This window comes from Dysidea avara, chromosome 1 (assembly GCF_963678975.1).
Source record: "Dysidea avara chromosome 1, odDysAvar1.4, whole genome shotgun sequence".
NCBI classification, from domain to species: domain Eukaryota; kingdom Metazoa; phylum Porifera; class Demospongiae; order Dictyoceratida; family Dysideidae; genus Dysidea; species Dysidea avara.
The window spans coordinates 17,146,511-17,169,981 of NC_089272.1; the positions used below are offsets into that span (position 1 = coordinate 17,146,511).

A 23,471-nucleotide genomic window follows, 5' to 3' on the forward strand; every position below is an offset into this window, starting at 1 on the left:
TGGTAACCAAAACAGCTGATATCTGAAGCGGCCAAGAATAAAAGTTACTAGCTACAATATTAACTTGCAACAGCAGCTCCAGATATCAGATCTTTCAGTTACCAGTTAATTTCATGGAGTGTTTTTCTATAGCTGAGCTGTTTTTACATGGGGTTACAGATACTTGTAGTTTCTCGGATGGGCCTCTTTTTACAGCAAAGGTGTTTATGGGAGGATATCACAAATTTTTGTCAGTTATATAACTTACAGTCTCAATGCCCAAGCCATGGGGGTGTATGATGAATTCTGCCTTGTAGAGGTGTTGTGACTAAACACAAATCTGCTAATAAGTGGTGAGCATATAACATACAATCCTATAGTAGCTGTTATTAGGACAAGGGCCAGCCGAAATTACTACTGGTTAGGGTTACCAAAGATGTGTGTAAAGCACTTATTTGCAAAGCATGCTTTTCTACTGTAGGTGATCTTGGGAGATGCCACAATCTTGAAATAGCAACTCTGAGATTGCATCTGGGATCTGGGAGTGTTTTCAGACAGAGATGTAAATATTCAGCTATATTGTTTGGTGACTGTTCTATTAGAGTATTTTATTGCTCTATTAGAGTATATTAATCATTCTGTGCTTATCAATGAATAAAACCTGCTACGGCCACTGCCATAGTGGCTGTAGTATCTTGAGGACAACTTATCGACTTGGTTTACCACGCGTAGAGCAAGATGCTTTGTTGAGGGTTATGAAAGAGATCACAAACATCATACTATTATTTTTATTTCACTACATACTTACATCATATAGAAGCACAAGAGACACACAAAATGTGCAAACACTATATGTGTATGTTCACATGCATGCACCACAGATTGGTTGTACTTGATGTAAACAAGTTAATATCACATGTCTTGAAATGCTCTTGTAGGTGAGCTGGTAGTGCCCTTACTAGATGATAATAAGTTCTTACAGAAAATAAAATTGCATTGTATATTTTGTTTAGCACTCATTTATTACACATGTCACTCCATAGGTAAGCCACGAGAATCTATCAGCCTGGAATATCGATTGTTTGTACATTCTCTTTTTAAGTCAGTGCCTGCTAGATTGTGCAGTCAGATATCCAAGCAAGCATCTTTGGTTTTTGTGACCAATGTTCCTGGTTAGTTGCATGTGTGTTTAATTCAAGGTTAAGTTCAGTGCCTGCTGGGTATTTTTCAGGTCTCACTTACTCTGGTGTCATCATGCAGACACCCATGAAATTTGAATATTGTGCGAGCTGTGTGGTACAACCCCAACGAATATACACAGTCACTGGCAAACCACGAACCACATTCCAGCAATCTGTTGCCAATTTTGTTGCACCATGGTATGTGCATAATGATTAATGAAAGCCACTACACAAGCTCCATGGTGCATTAATGAAAATAAATAAGTTTCACCTGACTGACAATTATCACGCGACCTATTTAGGGGAAATCTCTTGGAAAGTCCTTGTACAGTAACACTTCAAGTGAAAACACGTGATACGCGATTTATATTATTATTATTGATGGCAGTCCATGTCTTGAGAGGGAAGTGCGAATACTAATTAAACATTTCTTCAGCAGTGCACAAGCACAAAAAAATTCATGCAGCAGCGCACAAACAATTCTTGACAGCTTATACTAAATTTAACCTATAGAGTACGTATACCATATTGTAAGCCATGACTAAGAACAAGTTTCACCCGAATAACAATGATCACATGACCTATTTAGGGGAAATCTCTTGGAAAGTCCCTGTAACACTTCAAGTGAACACACGTGATACGCGGTTTATATTAGGCCACTTCAAGAAAATTCCTTGTTTCCCATTTCATTTACCTCTAAAATACATGCGGGCGGGTGGTTCATTATTTATTATAGATATTTCCACTAATTTTCGAAAGTCATAGCTAACTTACAGGTAAGAATACAGTAGAACTATTTAAACTAAGAACCCGAACAGTGAAAAGCTAGCTAAATGAGCTTTCTGAATGCTAAACTAGTTACTGCTATGTAATCACAGGGTAAATAATGAATAAAATGTTCAGTTGACAGCAATAATGACTGACCATGTAGGAAGAGAATCTGCATGCAGGCAGGAAATGGGAAACAATAAATTTTCTTGGAGTTACCTTAATTATTGATGACAGTCCATGTCTTGAGAGGGAAGTACGGATGATAAGCATTTGTCATATTGTAACTGGATTTCAATGGAGTGGTGAAGCGTACCTAATTTGAAACTAAAATACATACACTGTTTGTAGAAGTCGAATTGATATTAGAGTTGAGAATATTGATGTATTCAGCTCATCATGGAGGTTCAGTAATGAAGAGAGGAGTGGAGGTTCAGTAACCAAATGAGGAGTGAAGAAAGATGAGGCTAGTATGTAAAGTGCCACATCACCTCACACTGATTAACTGCCTGTATGCGATTGCTTTTTAGATTGTTAGACCTCTGCACTGACTAGTGCAAATTCACTGAGACCAAGTTGAAAACTTCTGATGGTACCAACTTGAGTAGCAGTACCAGTATTATCCAGCTTGAAATTATCTCATGGATGGATTTTCGAAAACGTGTACTCGTACAGACCAAATAACTTTCAGTATTGTCATTCTAATGCCAATTTACGTAGTTTAGAAATCCTGGAACTGTAGATGGAAGAAGTAAGCTAACATAAATGATGCTTGTACAAAAAAAATACTCATTCACATTGCATACCAGTCTAAATAACTAAATTTACGATGATGAAACCTGTCTAATCAGGACCAACTGTGTAGTGCGATCACTGCTGGGCCAACTTGTAAATCCTCAAATGTGCAAAAAGTGATATAGATTTTGGGTGTGTTGTATTTAATGCCCACCTCTCGGTTTTTACAAATAGTCTGATCATAGTATGTGGTAGCAGTTGGATGTAGTCAAGGTACATACATAACTGGTATATATGTAAGAAGTCATGAAGTTTACATACAGAGGAATTGCATTATCTTGTGTTTTCCTTTTATAGTTCTCAATTGTCAAGTGTACATGGATCGACTGTAGTGACATCAAGGGTGTAGAATTCCAGGTCAGTCTATGTACATACCAGGGCTGGAGGAGGGAAAACTGAGTTGGTCAGGCCATTGTATATGTCGAAGTTGCTACTAAATACACAGTGCTGCCAATGAGAGGAGTTGCTGCACAGTGTGCAAAGTACACTCTATGAAGTGTGAAGCACAAGCATTCTAGAGGGTCTGGGGGCATGCCCCCACAGGAAATTTTTGAAAATTTGACACTCAGATACACAATTTTTGTGATATTTCACTGATCTCTAGCCTATCTGTTGTTCTTCAGACTTTCTATACTATATCAAGACACACGGTAGTGTGTCGTGCGGCCCAAGAAGCCGGCGCGCAACACCTGTAGTATATTGACAGGAAGAAAGAAAACGCAATTTTCGCACCTCTGTAGCTCTGTGCTGCCTTGATGAAACAAGACGATTTTGCTGTGGACACTCCCTCCACCTTCAGCACTCCACATTCCAAATTAGAGCGAAATCGCTTCACGCGTTCCCGAGATATGCGACTTCAAACATTGGCTTAGTTTCTTCGTTTTTTTTCTTCTTATTTTTCTTCCTCTTTTCGCTCACTTACAAAAACCGCTATAAAACGCGAATGCCATGCATATCCGATTGCCTTGAAATTTGGCACACAGAAGGGGAGTATAAAGGCGCATCTCTGTACCAACTTTGGCTAGGATACGATAAACAGGAAAAGAGTTATGATCGATTATTCACGAAAATAATACCAATATGTTGTCACGCCTACAGGGTAAACCGCGTATGGGAAGAAGCTGAAAATCGGTGGGTAATTAGGTTAACTATTGAACCTCAAACCTTTTGTGGTTTGAAAGAAATCTAGCTAAAAACCAGGAAGATACAACGAAAAAACCAACAGTGTGTAACAATTACGCAATTGAGATTAGCTAATAAAAAACGACTACTTGCCACGCCTACCAGATAAAACGCTAGGGGGAATGCTTTGAAAATCGCTGTATAGATGGAGTAATCATCTTAGAAAGGCTCTTCAATGGTGTAGAAGAATCAGACTTAAAGCCACGGAGTTATAACACGAAATCCAACTTGGTGCAGCTAGTGCGAGATCGAGATACTCTAATAGAGCAGTCATCCTAATAGAGCAGTCACCCTGAAGAGAATTCAAGAGATCAGCTAGAAACAAGTAACCTGTATAGAGATTAGCTACAAACAATTCACCCTGTAGAGAGATCAGCTAGAAAAAGTTACCTTATAGAGAGTTCATGCAACTATGGAAAGGGATAGTTCAGCTAGAAGAAATCACCTTGTAGAGTTCAGCTACAAAGAAACTACCATGTAGAGAGTTCAACTACAAACAAATCGCCCTGTAGAGAGATCAATAGAAGAAGTTACCTTGTAGAGAGTTCAGCTACAAAGAAACCATCATGTAGAGAGTTTAGCTGCAAACAAATCACCTGTGGAGAGTTCAGCTACAAACAAATCTCTATGTAGAGAGATCAGCCAGAAGAAGTTTCCTTGTAGAGAGTTCAGCTACAACCAAATCACCCTGTAGAGAGATCAGCTAGAAGAAGTCACCTTGCAGAGAGTTCAGTTACAAAGAAACCATCATGTAGAAAATTCAGCTACAAACTAGTGCCTTGTAGAGACATCAGCTAAAAGAAGTTACCTTATAGAGAGTTCAGCTACAGAGAAACTATCATGTAGAGAGTTCAGCTGCAAACAAATCACATGTAGAGAGTTCAGCTACAAGCAAATCTCCCTGTAGAGAGATCAGCTAGACGAAGTTTCCTTGTAGAGAGTTCAGCTACAAACAAATCACCCTGTAGAAAGATCAGCTAGAAGAAAGTACCTTGTAGAGAGTTCAACTACAAAGAAACCATCATGTAGAGAGTTCAGCTGAAAACAAAACACCTGTAGAGAGTTCAGCTACAAGCAAATTTCCCTGTAGAGAGATCAGCTAGAAGAAGTTTCCTTGTAGAGAGTTCAGCTACAAACAAATCACCCTGTAGAAAGATCAGCTAGAAGAAGTCACCTTGTAGAGAGTTCAGTTACAAAGAAACCACCATATAGAGAGGCATTGTTGAAATCGTCCTGCGTGCTAAAACTGTACAGGACTTCAGGTGGATTGTTGAAGCAATTAAATGGGAGTTGGTTAGGTTTCGTATGTATTCATACATTTTGGAGTCACTGGTAGAAGCAAAATTGTGCATAAGAGTAGATTTATAAGTTGACTTCGCTTGGATGAATTCGTTGTTGAGGTTAGTTTCTGTAGTCTTGTCTTTTTATTTTCAGTAGGTGATTGAAGATACTTTTTCTTAAAGTATGCACAGATTTGATATGATGCCTCGAAGTTTGTGTGAACCATCTTGGTTGTTGATTTGGGCTGATTTTAATCATGATGACACATTGCTCTATAGACGAAAGTATAGCAATGAATGTCCAGGTGTATTTGACATCACTTGAATGGTAACAATCTGAAAAGTTAGTACTACACAAGTATATATTTAGGCTTTCATGGTCACCTCTGGAGTAGTCGTGAGGTTCCCTTCTTTGTTGATGATTCAAATTAGTTTGTTTAATTTTAAATGTTATCATGTGATGATCCGATTTGATAGAGGAGGATGTTGTATCGTTGACTGAAATAATTATTGTGAATTAGTTTGTCACAGTTACTGATTATTAAGTTCAATGTGTTGAGAATTCAATTAGCTGGGAAAGTTACACTGAAAGACCAGGTCACAAAATAGAGTCGAAAAGTTAGAATCAGCATTTACAAATATCTGGCATATTAAAATCTCCAAGAATAACAGCATTGTTATCAGATTGCTCTAAGAAAATGTAAAAGGTTTTGCTGATAAGTGGCAATAGTGTTTGGGGGATTATTATATGTACTAAAGACAGAGTAGTTGGATTGCAGGTGGTGATTTGGCCAACAATTTACTTTGATATCATAAGGACTAGGAAGGATTTTACTAGGGATGGACAAGTCATGGTTAACATAACTCCACCTCCATGAGAAGTACGATCTTAATGAAATTGCTGGGTAAAATTTCTTTATCAAAAATGTGATCATTGAGCTAATGGCAAAAATTTTGGAATGATGATACAGATGCAAAACTAAAGTGAGGGTAATTTGTTGACAATACTTCTAGCATCCCATAGGTACACGTTACTATCTAGTCAATTGGAGGCAGAATTGAGATCCATTGGTTGGGAAGTAGTAGCAGGGTTCAGTGTTACAGTAGTTATTGTTGTCTTCTGCGATTGTTGACAAGAATACTGTACTAATTTGTTTTCAAGTACGTACCTTGGCAAAAGCCATGTTGGCTACAATGAGGGAATTACGGTGGATTTTAATTTGTTTACAACTGTATCCATTTTTTAGTGAGTAATAGTTGTTTGGTCAATCGTTCTTGTCTTGTCATATCACGTTTTGTGGTAATAGGTGACTGGAGGTCTCTTTTGTTTGATAGAATGCTAAGGGCATCAGAGGAACATAGGAATTTTACTAGGATTGGTCTTGGCCTTTGGCGGTTGCTCTGGTATTTCCCAAGTCGAAAACGATCTTTGATGGCAATTACTTCAATGGTGTCATCAATATCAGAAAATATATCAACATCACTTTTGAAAGATCATTCTGGATATGCTCGGATCTTGTTGTATTGTCTTGTTCGAGCTTTCCTCTATTCCATACACTATCACATTGAACTTTCTGTCAGCTGTGTTTTATTCTGAGGTTGGGACAGCCCCAGCAGCTGAAGCATACAGTACCTAGGTGTCTGTTTGAATAGAATGTGCTGAACATAGAATTAAAACTTCTGTTTTACAAGTACAGTACATAATTTTTCATTGTGCTTGTAGCTAGATAAGAAGAAATGCAGGTAAAACAAACCCCAAAGCCAGTCATAGTGACTGGCTTTGAACCACAGCTACACACTGCAAAAGAAATGAAATCCATGCAAAACAGTCAATTTATGAAAAAGAGGTGTGGCTTTAAAAACTAGTTGAAAAGGTTTTTAAAAACTTCTACATTATAAACATTTATATCATTGTGGCCATTTCCTGGCTGCCACAATTGATTTCTTTATAGCCACTAAATGAAAGCGGTGGCCAAGAAATACTGTATGTACCTGCAATGATGGTGATTCTAATAAAAGTTAATAATTACATTAACATTAACATCATCTTTGATTTCATAACTTTTCACTGAGGCTTTTGAAGATGGATGTTTTGTGTGGATTTAATTACTTGTTGTACACTAAATGGCTGCAAACCTTGGGGATTGCTTATCTACAGACACAATGATGATTGTTGTAGGCTGAAGTTGTAATTGTATAATTATGGTATGTTTTATTGAATTGTACAGGCTGTACGTAGCAGCTACGATTGGTGAACAGGCAACTGAAGCAATGACAACACTGAATAGTGAATAAATCAAGCCCATGTAGCTTTATCCATAGTCAAGTTATGAGGCATTATTCAGGTGGGTAGACAAGCGTCAGTCAGTCAGCATTAAACACACCTGTAAAATTAAACTTTTATAGGAATTGGTTGGAATGGAAGGATTTAGGTTAACTTTAAACAATGGTTGCCATGATGAATACATGTTAATAATGGCTATAGTATAAACATCTTTGCAGCTATTTCTAGGCTGCCACCTTTGATTTTATACCCAGGCTTTTGAAGGTTGCATCCTTTTTCACAGCTTAATTTTTTGTGTGGATACAATAATGTTGAATAAATATGCACTGTGGATTCATGCCTATAAACTGCCTATATAGCAAATTCTAATTAAAAATACACCAGCAGTAATTTCACTCACATTTTCTTTCTTTCATATATACAGGCAACCATGGTAATAATGCCAGTAATAATGGACGTACAATTAAATAGGATATCCAATACTGCATAAACAGTGGTAGCTACGTCATTGTACAAAGAAAACTCAGCACACAATGGTTGACAAATAGAACCACATAACACCCCAAAGTCATCAGGACAGGTCTGTATTGAGGCTCTTGACAACGAAACATTCCCAGTTTCATTTAAACTGTTGCAATCCAGAAGTGTGAGATTGAATAATGTCTCCACAATTCTCCACTCAGATGCACATTCATTGTCTCTAACTTTCACACACTTTTCATCCAGAGCAGTTTCCATGTTACAACCATCATATAATGCGGCTGCATTGCAGAACAAGGAAAGGATAACTTCACTACACAGACCATTTCCTGTGATGAAACTGACATCAAACACTGGTTGTAAGAGATAAAACTCTAGTGGTACACTGTACGTGTAGTTACACAAGTCACTCTGTTCACACATGCCAATCAAAGATATATTTGAAGCCTCTGCATCAGCCTGAAATAATACAGTAAAATACTTAATACTTTAAAATCAACCAGCTACAGTATAAGATATATCCATGAATAGCTTGGCTGCACAACATCGATGACAATAACAATAACTGATGATTAAGTAAGCTAATGTCTGGTGCAGCCAAGAATAAAATCTTACTATAACTAATATGAATTAAACGTGGTGACAGTACAGTAGGGTTACACATAAAGTGAATGGCGCCCACCAAAATGCTGCTATTAAAAACTTTCATTGAAATTATCATAATACCGTGTGTCGTGCGGCCCAAGAAGCCGGCGCGCCACACCGTGAGTATATTAACAGGAAGAAAGTAAACGTCATTTTCATACCTTTGTATCTCGGTGATCCCTTATCTGATTGGAACCAAACTGAGTCTACATTCCAAATTTGAAGGAAATCGCACCAGCCATTTCCGAGATACGAGCTGCCAAAGTTTTGTTTTATTTTTGTTTTTTTTCCTTCTTCGTGTTTTTGCACACTTGCAAAAATTGCTATAAAACGCAAACGCGTACTCTGATCGCCTTGAAATTTGGTACACAGAATGGGAGTCAAAAGGCGAATCCTAGTATCAAATTTGGTGGACACCCCATGAATGATTCAGGATTTATTACCGATTGTTCGCGTAAAACAAGATCGATTTGTTGTCACGCCTACAGGGTAAACCGCTTCATGGAATGAGTTGAAAATTGCTATTTAGATGGAGTAACCATCGTAGGAGTACCTTTTGGTGGTTTGAAATGAATCGAGATAAAGACCATGTAGATATGACACAAAACCCAACCTGTGTCACAATTACGCGATAAGTGGCGTTACAGACAGGATGTTATCAGTAACACGGAACTAATATACTATTAGAAACGGAAATTAACCTGTCTATAGTGAGTAACCTGTCTACACAGTCTATAGTAACTAACCTGTCTATACAGTCTATAGTGACTAACCAGTCTATAGTGACTAACCTGTCTATACAGTCTATAGTGACTAACCTGTCTATACAGTCTATATAGTGACTAACCTGTCTATACAGTCTATAGTGACTAACCTGTCTATACAGTCTATAGTGACTAACCTGTCTATAGTGACTAACCTGTCTATACAGTCTATAGTGACTAACCTGTCTATACAGTCTATAGTGACTAACCTGTCTATACAGTCTATAGTGACTAACCTGTCTATCCTGTCTATATAGTCTATAGTGACTAACCTGTCTATACAGTCTATAGTGACTAACCTGTCTAACCTGTCAGTCTATAGTGACTAACCTGTCTATACAGTCTATAGTGACAAACTTGTCTATACAGTCTATAGTGACTAACCTGTCTATACAGTCTATAGTGACTAAGCTGTCAGTCTATAGTGACTAAGCTGTCAGTCTATAGTGACTAACCTGTCTATATAGTCTATAGTGACTAACCTGTCTATACAATCTATAGTGACTAACCTGTCTATATAGTCTATAGTGACTAACATGTCTATATAGTCTATAGTGACAAACCTGTCTATACAGTCTATATAGTGATTAACCTGTCTATACAGTCTATAGTGACTAATCTGTCTATACAGTCTATAGTGACTAACCTGTCTATATAGTCTATAGTGACTAACCTGTATACAGTCTATAGTGACTAACCTGTCTATACAGTCTATAGTGACTAAACTGTCTATATAGTCTATAGTGACTAACATGTCTATATAGTCTATAGTGACAAAGCTGTCAGTCTATAGTGACTAACCTGTCTATATAGTCTATAGTGACTAACCTGTCTATATAGTCTATAGTGACTAACATGTCTATAGTGACTAACCTGTCTATATAGTCTATAGTGACTAACCTATCTATATAGTCTATAGTGACTAACCTGTCTATACAGTCTATAGTGACTAACCTGTCTATATAGTCTATAGTGACTAACCTGTCTATATAGTCTATAGTGACTAACCTGTCTATATAGTCTATAGTGACTAACCTGTCTATAGACTATATAGACAGGTTAGTCACTATAGACTATATAGACAAGTTAGTCACTGTAGACTGTACAGGTTAGTCACTGTAGACTATATAGACAGGTTATAGTCACCGTAGACTATATAGACAGGTTAGTCACTATAAACTATATAGACAGGTTAGTCACTGTAAACTATATAGACAGGTTAGTCACCATACAGTATATAGACAGGTTAGTCACTAGCGACTATATAGACAGGTTAGTCACTATAGACTATATAGACAGGTTAGTCACTATAGACTGTATAGACAGGTTAGTCACTGTAGACTGTATAGACAGGTTATAGTCACCGTAGACTATATAGACAGGTTAGTCACTCTAGAATGTATAGACAGGTTAGTCAGTATAGACTGTATTGACAGGTTAGTCAGTATAGACTGTATAGACAGGTTAGTCACTATAGACTGTATAGACAGGTTAGTCACTATAGACTATATAGACAGGTTAGTCACTGTAGACTGTACAGGTTAGTCACTGTAGACTATATAGACAGGTTATAGTCACCGTAGACTATATAGACAGGTTAGTCACTATAAACTATATAGACAGGTTAGTCACTATAGACTATATAGACAGGTTAGTCACTATAGACTGTATAGACAGGTTATAGTCACCGTAGACTATATAGACAGGTTAGTCACCATACAGTATATAGACAGGTTAGTCACTAGCGACTATATAGACAGGTTAGTCACTATAGACTATATAGACAGGTTAGTCACTATAGACTGTATAGACAGGTTATAGTCACCGTAGACTATATAGACAGGTTAGTCACTATAGACTATATAGACAGGTTAGTCACTGTAAACTAAATAGACAGGTTAGTCACCATAAAGTAAATAGACAGGCTAGTCACTAGCGACTATATAGACAGGTTAGTCACTATAGACTATATCGACAGGTTAGTCACTATAGACTATATAGACAGGTTAGTCACCATAAAGTAAATAGACAGGCTAGTCACTAGCGACTATATAGACAGGTTAGTCACTATAGACTATATCGACAGGTTAGTCACTATAGACTATATAGACAGGTTAGTCACTGTAGACTATATAGACAGGTTAGTCACTATAGACTGTATAGACAGGTTAGTCACTATAGACTACATAGACAGGGTAGTCATTATAGACAGGTTAGTCACTATAGACTATATAGACAGGTTAGTCACTATAGATTGTATAGACAGGTTAGTCACTATAGACTATATAGACAGGTTAGTCACCGTAGACTATATAGACACCGTAGACTATATAGACACCGTAGACTATATAGACAGGTTATTCACTGTAGACTATATAGACAGGTTAGTCACTGTAGACTATATAGACAGGTTAGTCACTGTAGACTATATAGACAGGTTAGTCACTGTAGACTGTATAGACAGCTTAGTCACTATAGACTGTATAGACAGGTTAGTCACTATAGACTGTATAGACAGGTTAGTCACTATAGACTGTATAGACAGGTTAGTCACTATAGACTATATAGACAGGTTAGTCACTGTAGACTATATAGACAGGTTATAGTCACCGTAGACTATATAGACAGGTTAGTCACTATAAACTATATAGACAGGTTAGTCACTATAAACTATATAGACAGGTTAGTCACTGTAAACTATATAGCAAGGTTAGTCACCATACAGTATATAAACAGGTTAGTCACTAGCGAATATATAGACAGGTTAGTCACTATAGACTATATAGACAGGTTAGTCACTATAGACTATATAGACAGGTTAGTCACTATAGACTATATAGACAGGTTAGTCACTGTAGACTATATCTAATCAAAAACAGCCAAGCTGTAAAAAAAGGTGCGGCCCCCAAAGAGGCCATGGTGAAAAAAGATGTGAAATCCAAGGTGGCGGCCAAGAAATGGCTGTGATGGTAGGTTAATGGTAAAAATTTTAATAGCGACAATTCAGGTGAATTTGATGCCAAGACCAAGTAGCACAAAATTCACCTGAATTGTCGTTATTAAAATTTTTACCATTAACTTACCATCACAGCCATTTCTTGGCCGCCACCTTGGATTTCACATCTTTTTTCACCATGGCCTCTTTGGGGGCCGCACCTTTTTTTACAGCTTGGCTGTTTTTGATTAGATATCACTTCTTTTTGTATTTGTATACTGCAAAGCCAGCCTATGGCTGGCTTTGGGGCTTTTTTAACCCATGTGTTTTTTTATTTACCACAGGAAGAAGAAAAGAACTTGTAGAAGATTTTTAATACTTCGATTATTTTTGATTTTATTAGTAATTATATAAATTATATACATATATTTATTACATGCCCATTATTCCCCACAGGATATTTTTTAGCAGCTGATCTCTCTACTGGGTGACTTAAAATATAGCTGAACTATATACAGGATGGTTTCTTTGTAGCTGAACTCTCTACAAGATAAATTCTTCTAGCTGATTTCTCTACAGGGTGATTTGTTTCTAGCTGAACTCTCTACAGGTGATTTGTTTGCAGCTAAACTTTCTACATCCATGGTGGTTTCTTTGTAGCTGAACTCTCTACATGATGGTTTCTTTGTAGCTGAACTCTCTACAAGGTGACTTCTTCTAGCTGAACTCCCTACAGGGCGATTTGTTTGTAGCTGAACTCTCCACATGATGGTTTCTTTGTAGCTGAACTCTCTACAAGGTGACCTCTTCTAGCTGATCTCTCTACAGGGTGATTTGATTCTAGCTGAACTCTCTACAGGTGATTTGTTTGCAGCTAAACTCTCTACATCCATGGTGGTTTCTTTGTAACTGAACTCTCTACATGATGGTTTCTTTGTAGCTGAACTCTCTACAAGGTGACTTCTTCTAGCTGAACTCTCTACAGGGTGATTTCTTTGTAGCTGAACTCTCTACATGATGGTTTCTTTGTAGCTGAACTCTCTACAAAGTGACTTCTTCTAGCTGAACTCTCTACAGGTGATTTGTTTGCAGCTAAACTCTCTACATCCATGGTGGTTTCTTTGTAGCTGAACTCTCTACATGATGGTTTCTTTGTAGCTGAACTCTCTACAAGGTGACTTCTTCTAGCTGAACTCTCTACAGGGTGATTTCTTTGTAGCTGAACTCTCCACCTGATGGTTTCTTTGTAGCTGAACTCTCAACATGGTGCTTTCTTTGTAACTGAACTCTCTACATGGTGGTTTCTTTGTAGCTGAACTCTCTACAAGGTGACCTCTTCTAGCTGATTTCTCTACAGGGTGATTTGTTTCTAGCTGAACTCTCTACAGGTTATTTGTTTGCAGCTAAACTCTCTACATGGTGCTTTCTTTGTAGCTGAACTCTCTACATAACAGTTTCTTTGTAGCTGAACTCTCTACAAGGTGACCTCTTCTAACTGATTTCTCTACAGGGTGATTTGTTTCTAGCTGAACTCTCTACAGGTTATTTGTTTGCAGCTAAACTCTCTACATCCATGGTGGTTTCTTTGTAACTGAACTCTCTACATGATGGTTTCTTTGTAGCTGAACTCTCTACAAGGTGACTTCTTCTAGCTGAACTCTCTACAGGGTGATTTCTTTGTAGCTGAACTCTCTACATGATGGTTTCTTTGTAGCTGAACTCTCTACAAGGTAACTTCTTCTAGCTGATCTCTCTACAGGGTGATTTGTTTGTTGTTGAATTCTCTACACGGTAATTTGTTTGAGGCTGAACTCTCTACATGGCGGTTTCTTTGTAGCTGAACTCTCTACAAGGTGACTTTTTCTGGCTGAACTCTATACAGAGTAATTTGTTTGCAGCTGAACTCTCTACATGATGGTTTCTTTGTAGCTGAACTCTCTACAAGGTGACTTCTTCTAGCTGAACTCTCTACAGGGTGATCTCTTTGTAGCTGAACTCTTTAGGTGGTGATTTCTTTGTAGCTGAACTCTCTCCAAGGTGACCTCTTCTAGCTGATCTCTCTACAGGGTGATTTCTTTCTAGCTGAACTCTCTACAGGTGATTTGTTTGCAGCTAAACTCTCTACATGGTGCTTTCTTTGTAGCTGAACTCTCTATATGATGTTTTCTTTGTAACTGAACTCTCTACAATGTAACTTCTTCTAGCTGATCTTTCTACTGGGTGATTTGTTTGCAGCTGAACTCTCTACATGGTGGTTTCTTTGTTGCTGAACTCTCTACAAGGTGAATTCTTCTACCTGATCTCTCTACAGGGTGATTTGTTTGTAACTGAACTCTGTACAGGTGCGTTTTTGTGGGTGATCTCACTGCAGGTTGATTTGTTTGTAGCTGAACTCACTAAAGGGTAATTTTGCTTGTAGCTGAACTCCTTGCATTGTATCTAGTTTCTAGCTGATCTCTCTACAGGGTGATTTGTTTGTAGCTGATCTCTCTACAAGTTGATTTGTGTGTAGCTGATCTCTCTACAGGGTGATTTTTTGTAGCTGACCTCTCTTCAGGGTGATTTGTTTCTGGCTGAGTGCTCTACAGGTTGATTTGTTTGTAGATGAACTCTCTACAGGGTAATTTACTTGTAGCTGAACTCCTTACTTTGTGTCTAGATTGTAGCTGATCTCTCTACAGGGTGATTTGTTTGTAGCTGAACTCCTTACATTGTGTGTAGTTTCTAGCTGATCTCTCTACAGGGTGATTTGTTTGTAGCTGATCTCTCTACAAGTTGATTTTTGTGTAGCTGATCTCTCTGCAGGTTGATTTGTTTGTAGCCGATCTCTCTACAGGAAATCTGTTTGTAGCTGAACTCTCTATAAGGTGATTTGTTTGTAGCTGATCTCTCTGCAGGTTGATTTGTTTTAGCTGAACTCTCTACAGGGTGATTGCTTGTAGCTGAACTCCTTACATTGTGTCTAGTTTCTAGCTGATGTCTCTACAGGGTGATTTTTTTGTAGCTGAACTCTCTTCAGGGTGATTTGTTTCTAGCTGATCTCTCTACAGGTAGATTTGTGTTGATTTGTTCATTGCTGATCGCTCTAAAGGTTGATTTGTTGCAGCTGAACACCCTGCAAAGTGTTTTGTTTGTAGCTGATCACTCTAAAGGGTAATTTGTTTGTAGCTGAACTCTCTCCACAGTGACTTGTGTGTAGCTGAATTCTGTGTAACTGAATTCTCTAGAGAGTGACTTAATTGTAGCTGAATTCTCTACACAGTGCATGACTTGTTTATAGCTGAACTTTCTTCAGTGTGACTTGTAATGTTCTGAATCTCTATAGTGATATATTTGCTTAACTCTCCACATGGTGACTGTCTTCTTGCTGAACTGTCTATAAGATTAACTGTTTGCAGCTGAACTCCCTACAGAATAACTTGTGATGTAATAAAATTCTATAATGGAGTGAATAAATTAGCCGAATGCTCTATTAGGGTGACTGTTCTATTAGAGTATCTCGATCTCGCATTTGCTACACGGAGTTGGCTTTCGAATCATAACTCAGTGGTTTGTAATCCGATTCTTCTGTACTACTGCAAGGACTTTCTATGAAGATTATTCCAGCTATACACCGATTTTCAGCTCATTGATCTAAGCGGTTTGCCTAGTAGGCGTGAAAACGAATACTTTTTTATTCATAAAAATCGATCGCGTAATTGTGACACAGGTTGGGTTTTGTGTCATATCTCCGTGGTCTTTATCTCGATTCCTTTCAAACCACCAAAAGGCACTCCTACGATGGTTACTCCATCTACATAGCAATTTTCAACTCATTCCATGAAGCGGTTTACCCTGTAGGCGTGACAACAAATCGATTGTGTTTTACGCGAATAATCGGTCATAACTCCTGAACCATGCATCGGATTTGTACCAAATTTGATGCTAGGATTCGCCTTTGGACTCCCTTTCTGTGTGCCAAATTTCAAGGCGATCGGAGTACGCGTTTGCTTGTTATAGCAATTTTGCAAGTGTGCGAAAAGACGAAGAAGAAAAAAAAAAACGAAGAAAAAAAAACGAACCTTTGGCAGCTCGTATCTCGGAAATAGCTGGAGCGATTTCCTTCAAATTTGGAATGTAGACTCCCTTGGCTGGCGGGCAACTGTGTAGCAAATTTGGTTCCAATCAGATAAGTGATCACCGAGATACAAAGGTGTGAAAATGACGTTTTCGTTCTTCCTGTCAATATACTCACGGGTGTGCCGTGCCGGCTTCTTGGGCCGCACGACACACTACCGTGTGTCTTGATAGACAGGTTAGTCACTATAGACTATATAGACAGGTTAGTCACTGTAGACTATATAGACAGGTTATAGTCACCGTAGACTATATAGACAGATTAGTCACTATAGACTATATAGACAGGTTAGTCACTATAGACTACATAGACAGGTTAGTCACTGTAAACTATATAGCCAGGTTAGTCACCATAGAGTATATAGACAGGTTAGTCACTAGCGACTATATAGACAGGTTAGTCACTATAGACTATATAGACAGGTTAGTCACTATAGACTACATAGACAGGGTAGTCACTATAAGCTATATAGACAGGTTAGTCACTGTAAACTGTATAGCCACGTTAGTCACCATAGAGTATATAGACAGGTTAGTCACTAGCGACTATATAGACAGGTTAGTCACTATAGACTATATAGACAGGTTAGTCACTGTAGACTATATAGACAAGTTATAGTCACCGTAGACTATATAGACAGGTTAGTCACTATAGACTATATAGACAGGTTAGTCACTATAGACTACATAGACAGGGTAGTCACTATAGACTGGTTGGTCACTATAGACTATATAGACAGGTTAGTCACTGTAGACTATATAGACAGGTTAGTCACTATAGACTGTATAGACAGGTTAGTCACTGTAGACTGTATAGACAGCTTAGTCACTATAGACTGTATAGACAGGTTAGTCACTATAGACTGTATAGACAGGTTAGTCACTATAGACTGTATAGACAGGTTAGTCACTATAGACTATATAGACAGGTTAGTCACTGTAGACTATATAGACAGGTTATAGTCACCGTAGACTATATAGACAGGTTAGTCACTATAAACTATATAGACAGGTTAGTCACCATACAGTATATAGACAGGTTAGTCACTATAGACTATATAGACAGGTTAGTCACTATAGACTATATAGACAGGTTAGTCACTATAGACTATATAGACAGGTTAGTCACTGTAGACTATATAGACAGGTTAGTCACTATAGACTATATAGACAGGTTAGTCACTGTAGACTATATAGACAGGTTATAGTCACCGTAGACTATATAGACAGGTTAGTCACTATAGACTATATAGACAGGTTAGTCACTATAGACTACATAGACAGGTTAGTCACTGTAAACTATATAGCCAGGTTAGTCACCATAGAGTATATAGACAGGTTAGTCACTAGCGACTATATAGACAGGTTAGTCACTATAGACTATATAGACAGGTTAGTCACTGTAAACTGTATAGCCACGTTAGTCACCATAGAGTATATAGACAGGTTAGTCACTAGCGACTATATAGACAGGTTAGTCACTATAGACTATATAGACAGGTTAGTCACTGTAGACTATCACTGTGAAAAAAGAGGAATATAATATGGTATATCTAATGGCTTAAACTATACAAATAATTTCAGTATAGCCTTGCATTATACTAACTATCTTATACTTTAGTATAAACCCCATCTTATATTATGGGAAACAGATTATACTTTAGTTTAATACACATTCTTTGTATGGCTTTGTTTACTTAACTAAATGTGATAACTTTTTAGCTTCACCATCAGATCTCATTATTGTCTCATTTTTAGCTTCACCATCTCATTATCACCATCTCATGTGACTTAAGGTTTTTTTTACTGTACCAAACAAAGTCATGATGATTTTACAATAAGTAGCTACACTTCTGTTAATCACTATAGCTAGCTAACTAGCTTCAGTTTGTTGTGATAATTTCATACGCACACATTTTCATACAGCAAAGCATATAATACCACTAAAATTAATTATTCAATCTAAGAGACATACAAATCTAGAGTTTCTTGCACAGTTAGCACAGCTGCAAAAGTTCGTAGTAATGCTTGTTTTAAAATTGAAGGGGAGCGCATGCGTATTACTGATGCAATTAAGTCGCCATCTTTGTCGCTATTGTTGTATCAGAGGTTGTAAATGTGAGTGATACGACGGTGTATCTCGCGGAGAGAGTGTACGCGATCGGCGCCATCGTCCAATGAGCCACGATGATAGTTATGGACCACAACTGTACATCCCTGCTGGCTGTAGTGGTGAAGTGGCGCCGCCAAGTGGACAATTCCTTCGATGGCAGCAATCAAAAACAGCTCTAGATGAGTAAGTATTAGACTAAAATGATAGCTTGTACGATAGGTTTAGCCGTATTAAATTATTTATTGTGTATTGTATGACAATGGCCTGCAAATGATTCAACTTTGGTGTTCAGTGCTGTGTACGTATTACATGTTTTATATCCTGTTATATCTCAGCTTATGGCGGATGACGAGTGGACACAGTTCATCAGCCATCAACGGTAAGAGTATGCATGGTCTGCTCTTACGATTTTGTATATTATCTCTTCAGAGGTACAGTTTCTTGTCGAACCTCTTAGTTCTACAGGCTGTCAGTGTACAATATCTGCAGTGTTAGTTTCCTTCAATGGCAGCTGCTTCCTTTAAAGAATCTGGTAGTAACCATATGTGGACAGTTTTGTTCTTTTTTCACGGAGTTGTTCAACGTCATCTAATTACTTACAGCTGTAAGTGCATTAAGCCTGATTGTGTTTTTATTCATTTTCTTTTCAATGGGGTAGGAATTACAGACTTGGTGATTCTTATTGCTAACATCTGTAAGTAAGTACACTGAGAGTGTCCAGTATACAATTTATATTTACCTTCGTTTAGGTTTGTGGAAACTGGTCTCATTTCTTCTGGAAACCGGTCTCATTTCTTCATGTTTTTCACTACTTTTTATCAACAGCTGACGGCTGCTACCTTGTCTGGCACTGTAAATGAGTTGAGTGCTTTCAAGAACCTGTTTTGTCTTGTTTGTCCTTATTTCACTGATCATGCTCGTATTGCTAACAAAAGTAAGTTCACTGAGAGTATGCAAATTATATTATATTTAGTCTTGTTTCAGTTGTACTTAGTGATTACAAGATTCTTGGACTTGGTTATGAGTGTATCAGATGCTTCTTGTGAGCTTACGTAACACGTTAGCCCAACAAAGTCACATACTAAGTGGCTGTTTTATGTCTGGTTAGACTCACTGATAACACCTGTAAGTACACCAAATAATCCAGAATATGAATTATGTTTGCCTCCATTTAGGGTTGTGAGACCTGGTCTTATCAGACTTGTCTTAGATGTACATGGATTGTCGGTCTCAGTTTTAAAAGATTGTTACAAACTGTAAGTATAATGGTTGTTCAGTATACGCATTATATTTACCATCTTTAATAGAGTTGTGGGACCTAGCCACCATTCTACAAGGTAATACTAGGTTTCCAGACAAGGTCGTGGTTTTATGAGATTCTTATTGTTACAAACTGTAAGTCCAACGATTATCCAGAATACACATTATATTTACCATCTTTGTATTAGAGCTGTGGGACAGTTCTACCAGACGACTAACAGATTGTCACAGAGTTCTACATAGTGATGATAATACAGGTAATTTGTAATGGAACTTGTGAATTGTATTTACTGCCTTACCTGCTGCAGTTGGATAAAGACTGATAAATGACGAAATTGATTTGATACTGCCATGGCCAAGGAGACATTGATTTACTAGCTGTACCTATTGTGGTTTTAACATATTTACAGAATTAAATTCATTACAAATATAATTATAGAAATTATTTAATTAAGGTAGCCACAGATTATAGGAAAGTAAAAAAGTACAGTAGTATAGTAGCCAATATATGGTTGAAATAGGCTTAGTATAGTCTGATAATACACCGCAGTATACTAGTGATTTAATCTCTAATATATGACTGTCTTAAATGTATTCAATAAGCTTGTTATAGTAAAGTCCTAATCTAATAATATATGCTGTACTATTTCATTCCAATACTAACATAATAAGACTGTTATATACCTTATTATTCTGAGCTTTTTTCACAGTGTATATAGACAAGTTATAGTCACCGTAGACTATATAGACAGGTTAGTCACTATAGACTATATAGACAGGTTAGTCACTATAGACTACATAGACAGGGTAGTCACTATAGACTGGTTGGTCACTATAGACTATATAGACAGGTTAGTCACTGTAGACTATATAGACAGGTTAGTCACTATAGACTGTATAGACAGGCTAGTCACTATAGACTATATAGACAGATTAGCCACTGTAGACTGTATAGACAGGTTAATCACTATGGACTGGTTAGTCACGATAGACTGTATAGACAGGTTAGTCACCGTAGACTATATAGACAGGTTAGTCACCGTAGGCTATATAGACAGGTTAGTCACCGTAGACTATATAGACAGGTTAGTCACCGTAGACTATATAGACAGGTTAGTCACTGTAGACTATACAGACAGGTTATTCACTTTAGACTATATAGACAGGATAGTCACTGTAGACTATATAGACGGGATAGTCACTGTAGACTATATAGACAGGTTACTACGTATATAGACAGGTTAGTCACTGTAGACTATATAGACAGGTTAGTCACTATAGACTGTATAGACAGGTTAGTCACTATAGACTATATAGACAGGTTAGCCACTGTAGACTGTATAGACAGGTTAATCACTATGGACTGGTTAGTCACGATAGACTGTATAGACAGGTTAGTCACCGTAGACTATATAGACAGGTTAGTCACCGTAGGCTATATAGACAGGTTAGTCACCGTAGACTATATAGACAGGTTAGTCACCGTAGACTATATAGACAGGTTAGTCACTGTAGACTATACAGACAGGTTATTCACTTTAGACTATATAGACAGGATAGTCACTGTAGACTATATAGACGGGATAGTCACTGTAGACTATATAGACAGGTTACTACGTATATAGACAGGTTAGTCACTGTAGACTATATAGACAGGTTAGTCACTGTAGACTGTATAGACAGCTTAGTCACTACAGACTGTATAGACACAGAGATACCAACCTCTGAACAATTTTAGGAGTGAGACCTCAAACACTACCAGCATATGGACCAGATTCAAGTGCAGCTCCAAGATTTTTGGTAGTGAAGACCAAAAAAAAAAAAAAAAAAAAGGTCGTCGCATAATCCAAGTACAAAAATAAGCACCGGTTTGCCCAAATTTAAGCACAGGGCTAATTACGAAGCAGATCAGGCGTGAGAAATGCGTGAGAACTAAGCTGAAAGAGTGAGAAACAGAGGGTTAGGCGTGAGAGCGTGAGATTACTAGCCAAAGAGTGAGACTCACGCCTAATGCGTGAGAGTTGGCATGTCTGTAGACAGGTTAGTCACTATAGACTATATAGACAGGTTAGTCACTATAGACTGTATAGACAGATTAGTCACTGTAGACTATATAGACAGGTTAGTCACTATAGACTGTATAGACAGATTAGCCACTGTAGACTATATAGACAGGTTAGTCACTATAGACTTTTCACTATAGACTGTATAGACAGGTTAGTCAAGATAGACTCTATAGAGAGGCTATAGTCTCTATACACAAGGTGGTTAGAATTATTAGTATACTAGTAAAATCCCATTATCCGTGTTACGGATAACATCCTGTCTCTAATGGCTACTTTACGAAGTGCGATCAATTTTTATGAATAAAAAAGTATTAGTTTTCATGTCTACTAGGCAAACCGTTTAGAGAAATGAGCTGAAAATCGGTGTATAGCTGGAATAATCTTCATAGAAAGTCCTTGCAGTAGTACAGAAGAACCGGATTACAAACCACTGAGTTATGATTCAAAAGCCAACTCCGTGTAGCAAATGCGAGATCGAGATACTCTAATAGAACAGTCACCCTAATAGAGCATTCAGCTAATTTATTTACTCCACTATAGAAGTCTATTACAGTGGAACCTCCCTTATCCGGACCTCTATTATCCGGGCACCTCCATTGTTAGGGTCCGCAACGCGAAAAATCGATATCCTTCAATCAACTGCTTAACTATTGTCATGTGTTAGGCTAAGTGTAACTTACATAACACCAGCGTGGCAGCCAAGTTTGTCACTTTCTTCTGGTAGAAAACGGTACAAATGTCTTAAAATCACGTGATTTTTCGTTGCAGCAGTTTGTAGGGTTCTTCGTATGCCACGATATTCACTCTCAACATTGTTCAAGTAGTCTATCATCAACTCAAAGTATTGGTGGTTTAATTGTATTGGTCAGTTTCTGGTGGCAGCACGATCTGTGCAGCTTTTTGGTGACAGACAAAATGTTTCTTCCTCTGGAGCACAGGACAAGCAGAGCAGCAACTGCGCCATGGGTCAGCAATGACCAGTACTAGGTAAAGTACCTGCATGCGGAGTATGGTTATAATTGAAGCTTGTTAGCCATCTGGCTGAGCCATCTATATGCTGAAATTCGGCCAAAACGACACGATTTTTGCAAACAAATACCAGAATGGTTGATACATCAGTGAGATAGTCTCCAACAGCAAGGATACGAAGCATATAAACACCTAACAATATGGCTATCTCGCCCAGTAAACGTATAGAGCAATCCAATGCATGAAATAGCACTCATGTGATCGAAATTCAAATCGCGGAGATACCCATAAAATCGCTTTCATTTCTGAATAGGAACCATGCAGTGTGCTCCTTTTGTAAATATTTCTGCTAATTGTTTGCTCAGGCGTGGCCTGGGCCAGTACAGGTGTGTGTTATGCTGTGATGCATGGCATCATAGGGAGAGCCTTGGACTGGTGGGCTAATCGAGATGTTGAACGTAATGCACGGGTGGGGACTATTCTACGGAACGGAACGGAACGGAATGATGGACTAAACTACGGAACGGAACGCTTTCTCAAATTGAAGCTTGCAACTTACCATTGCTGAAACTGCCCTTACTAGTTATCAGTGGCACCTCCAGTGGGTGATTAAACATAAGATAAAAAGAATTATTAAAGGATCGATTGTGGGTT

General features: G+C 37.9%; 1 protein-coding gene and 1 long non-coding RNA gene across 8 annotated transcripts in view; one reads left to right on the forward strand and one right to left on the reverse strand.

The window, feature by feature from the left end:
- LOC136258102 (uncharacterized) overlaps positions 1-23,471 on the reverse strand; it is a 139,514-nt gene that overhangs the window by 34,965 nt on the left and 81,078 nt on the right. For all 3 annotated transcript variants that reach the window (XM_066051413.1, XM_066051407.1, XM_066051420.1), the window contains one exon: positions 7,870-8,408. In XM_066051413.1, the coding sequence (XP_065907485.1) occupies positions 7,870-8,408 (539 nt within the window). The remainder of the gene's footprint in view (positions 1-7,869; positions 8,409-23,471) is intronic.
- LOC136258086 (uncharacterized) lies at positions 18,381-20,215 on the forward strand. Of its 5 annotated transcripts, none has more exons than XR_010702575.1 (10): positions 18,381-18,705; positions 18,858-18,901; positions 18,952-19,126; positions 19,181-19,216; positions 19,272-19,456; positions 19,496-19,647; positions 19,698-19,778; positions 19,830-19,917; positions 19,971-20,039; positions 20,091-20,215. It is a non-coding gene; the product is annotated as an uncharacterized lncRNA (long non-coding RNA). The 5 variants fall into 5 exon arrangements; XR_010702574.1 differs by having other exon boundaries at positions 18,383-18,705; positions 19,348-19,456; XR_010702572.1 differs by having other exon boundaries at positions 18,384-18,705; positions 19,181-19,220; positions 19,507-19,647.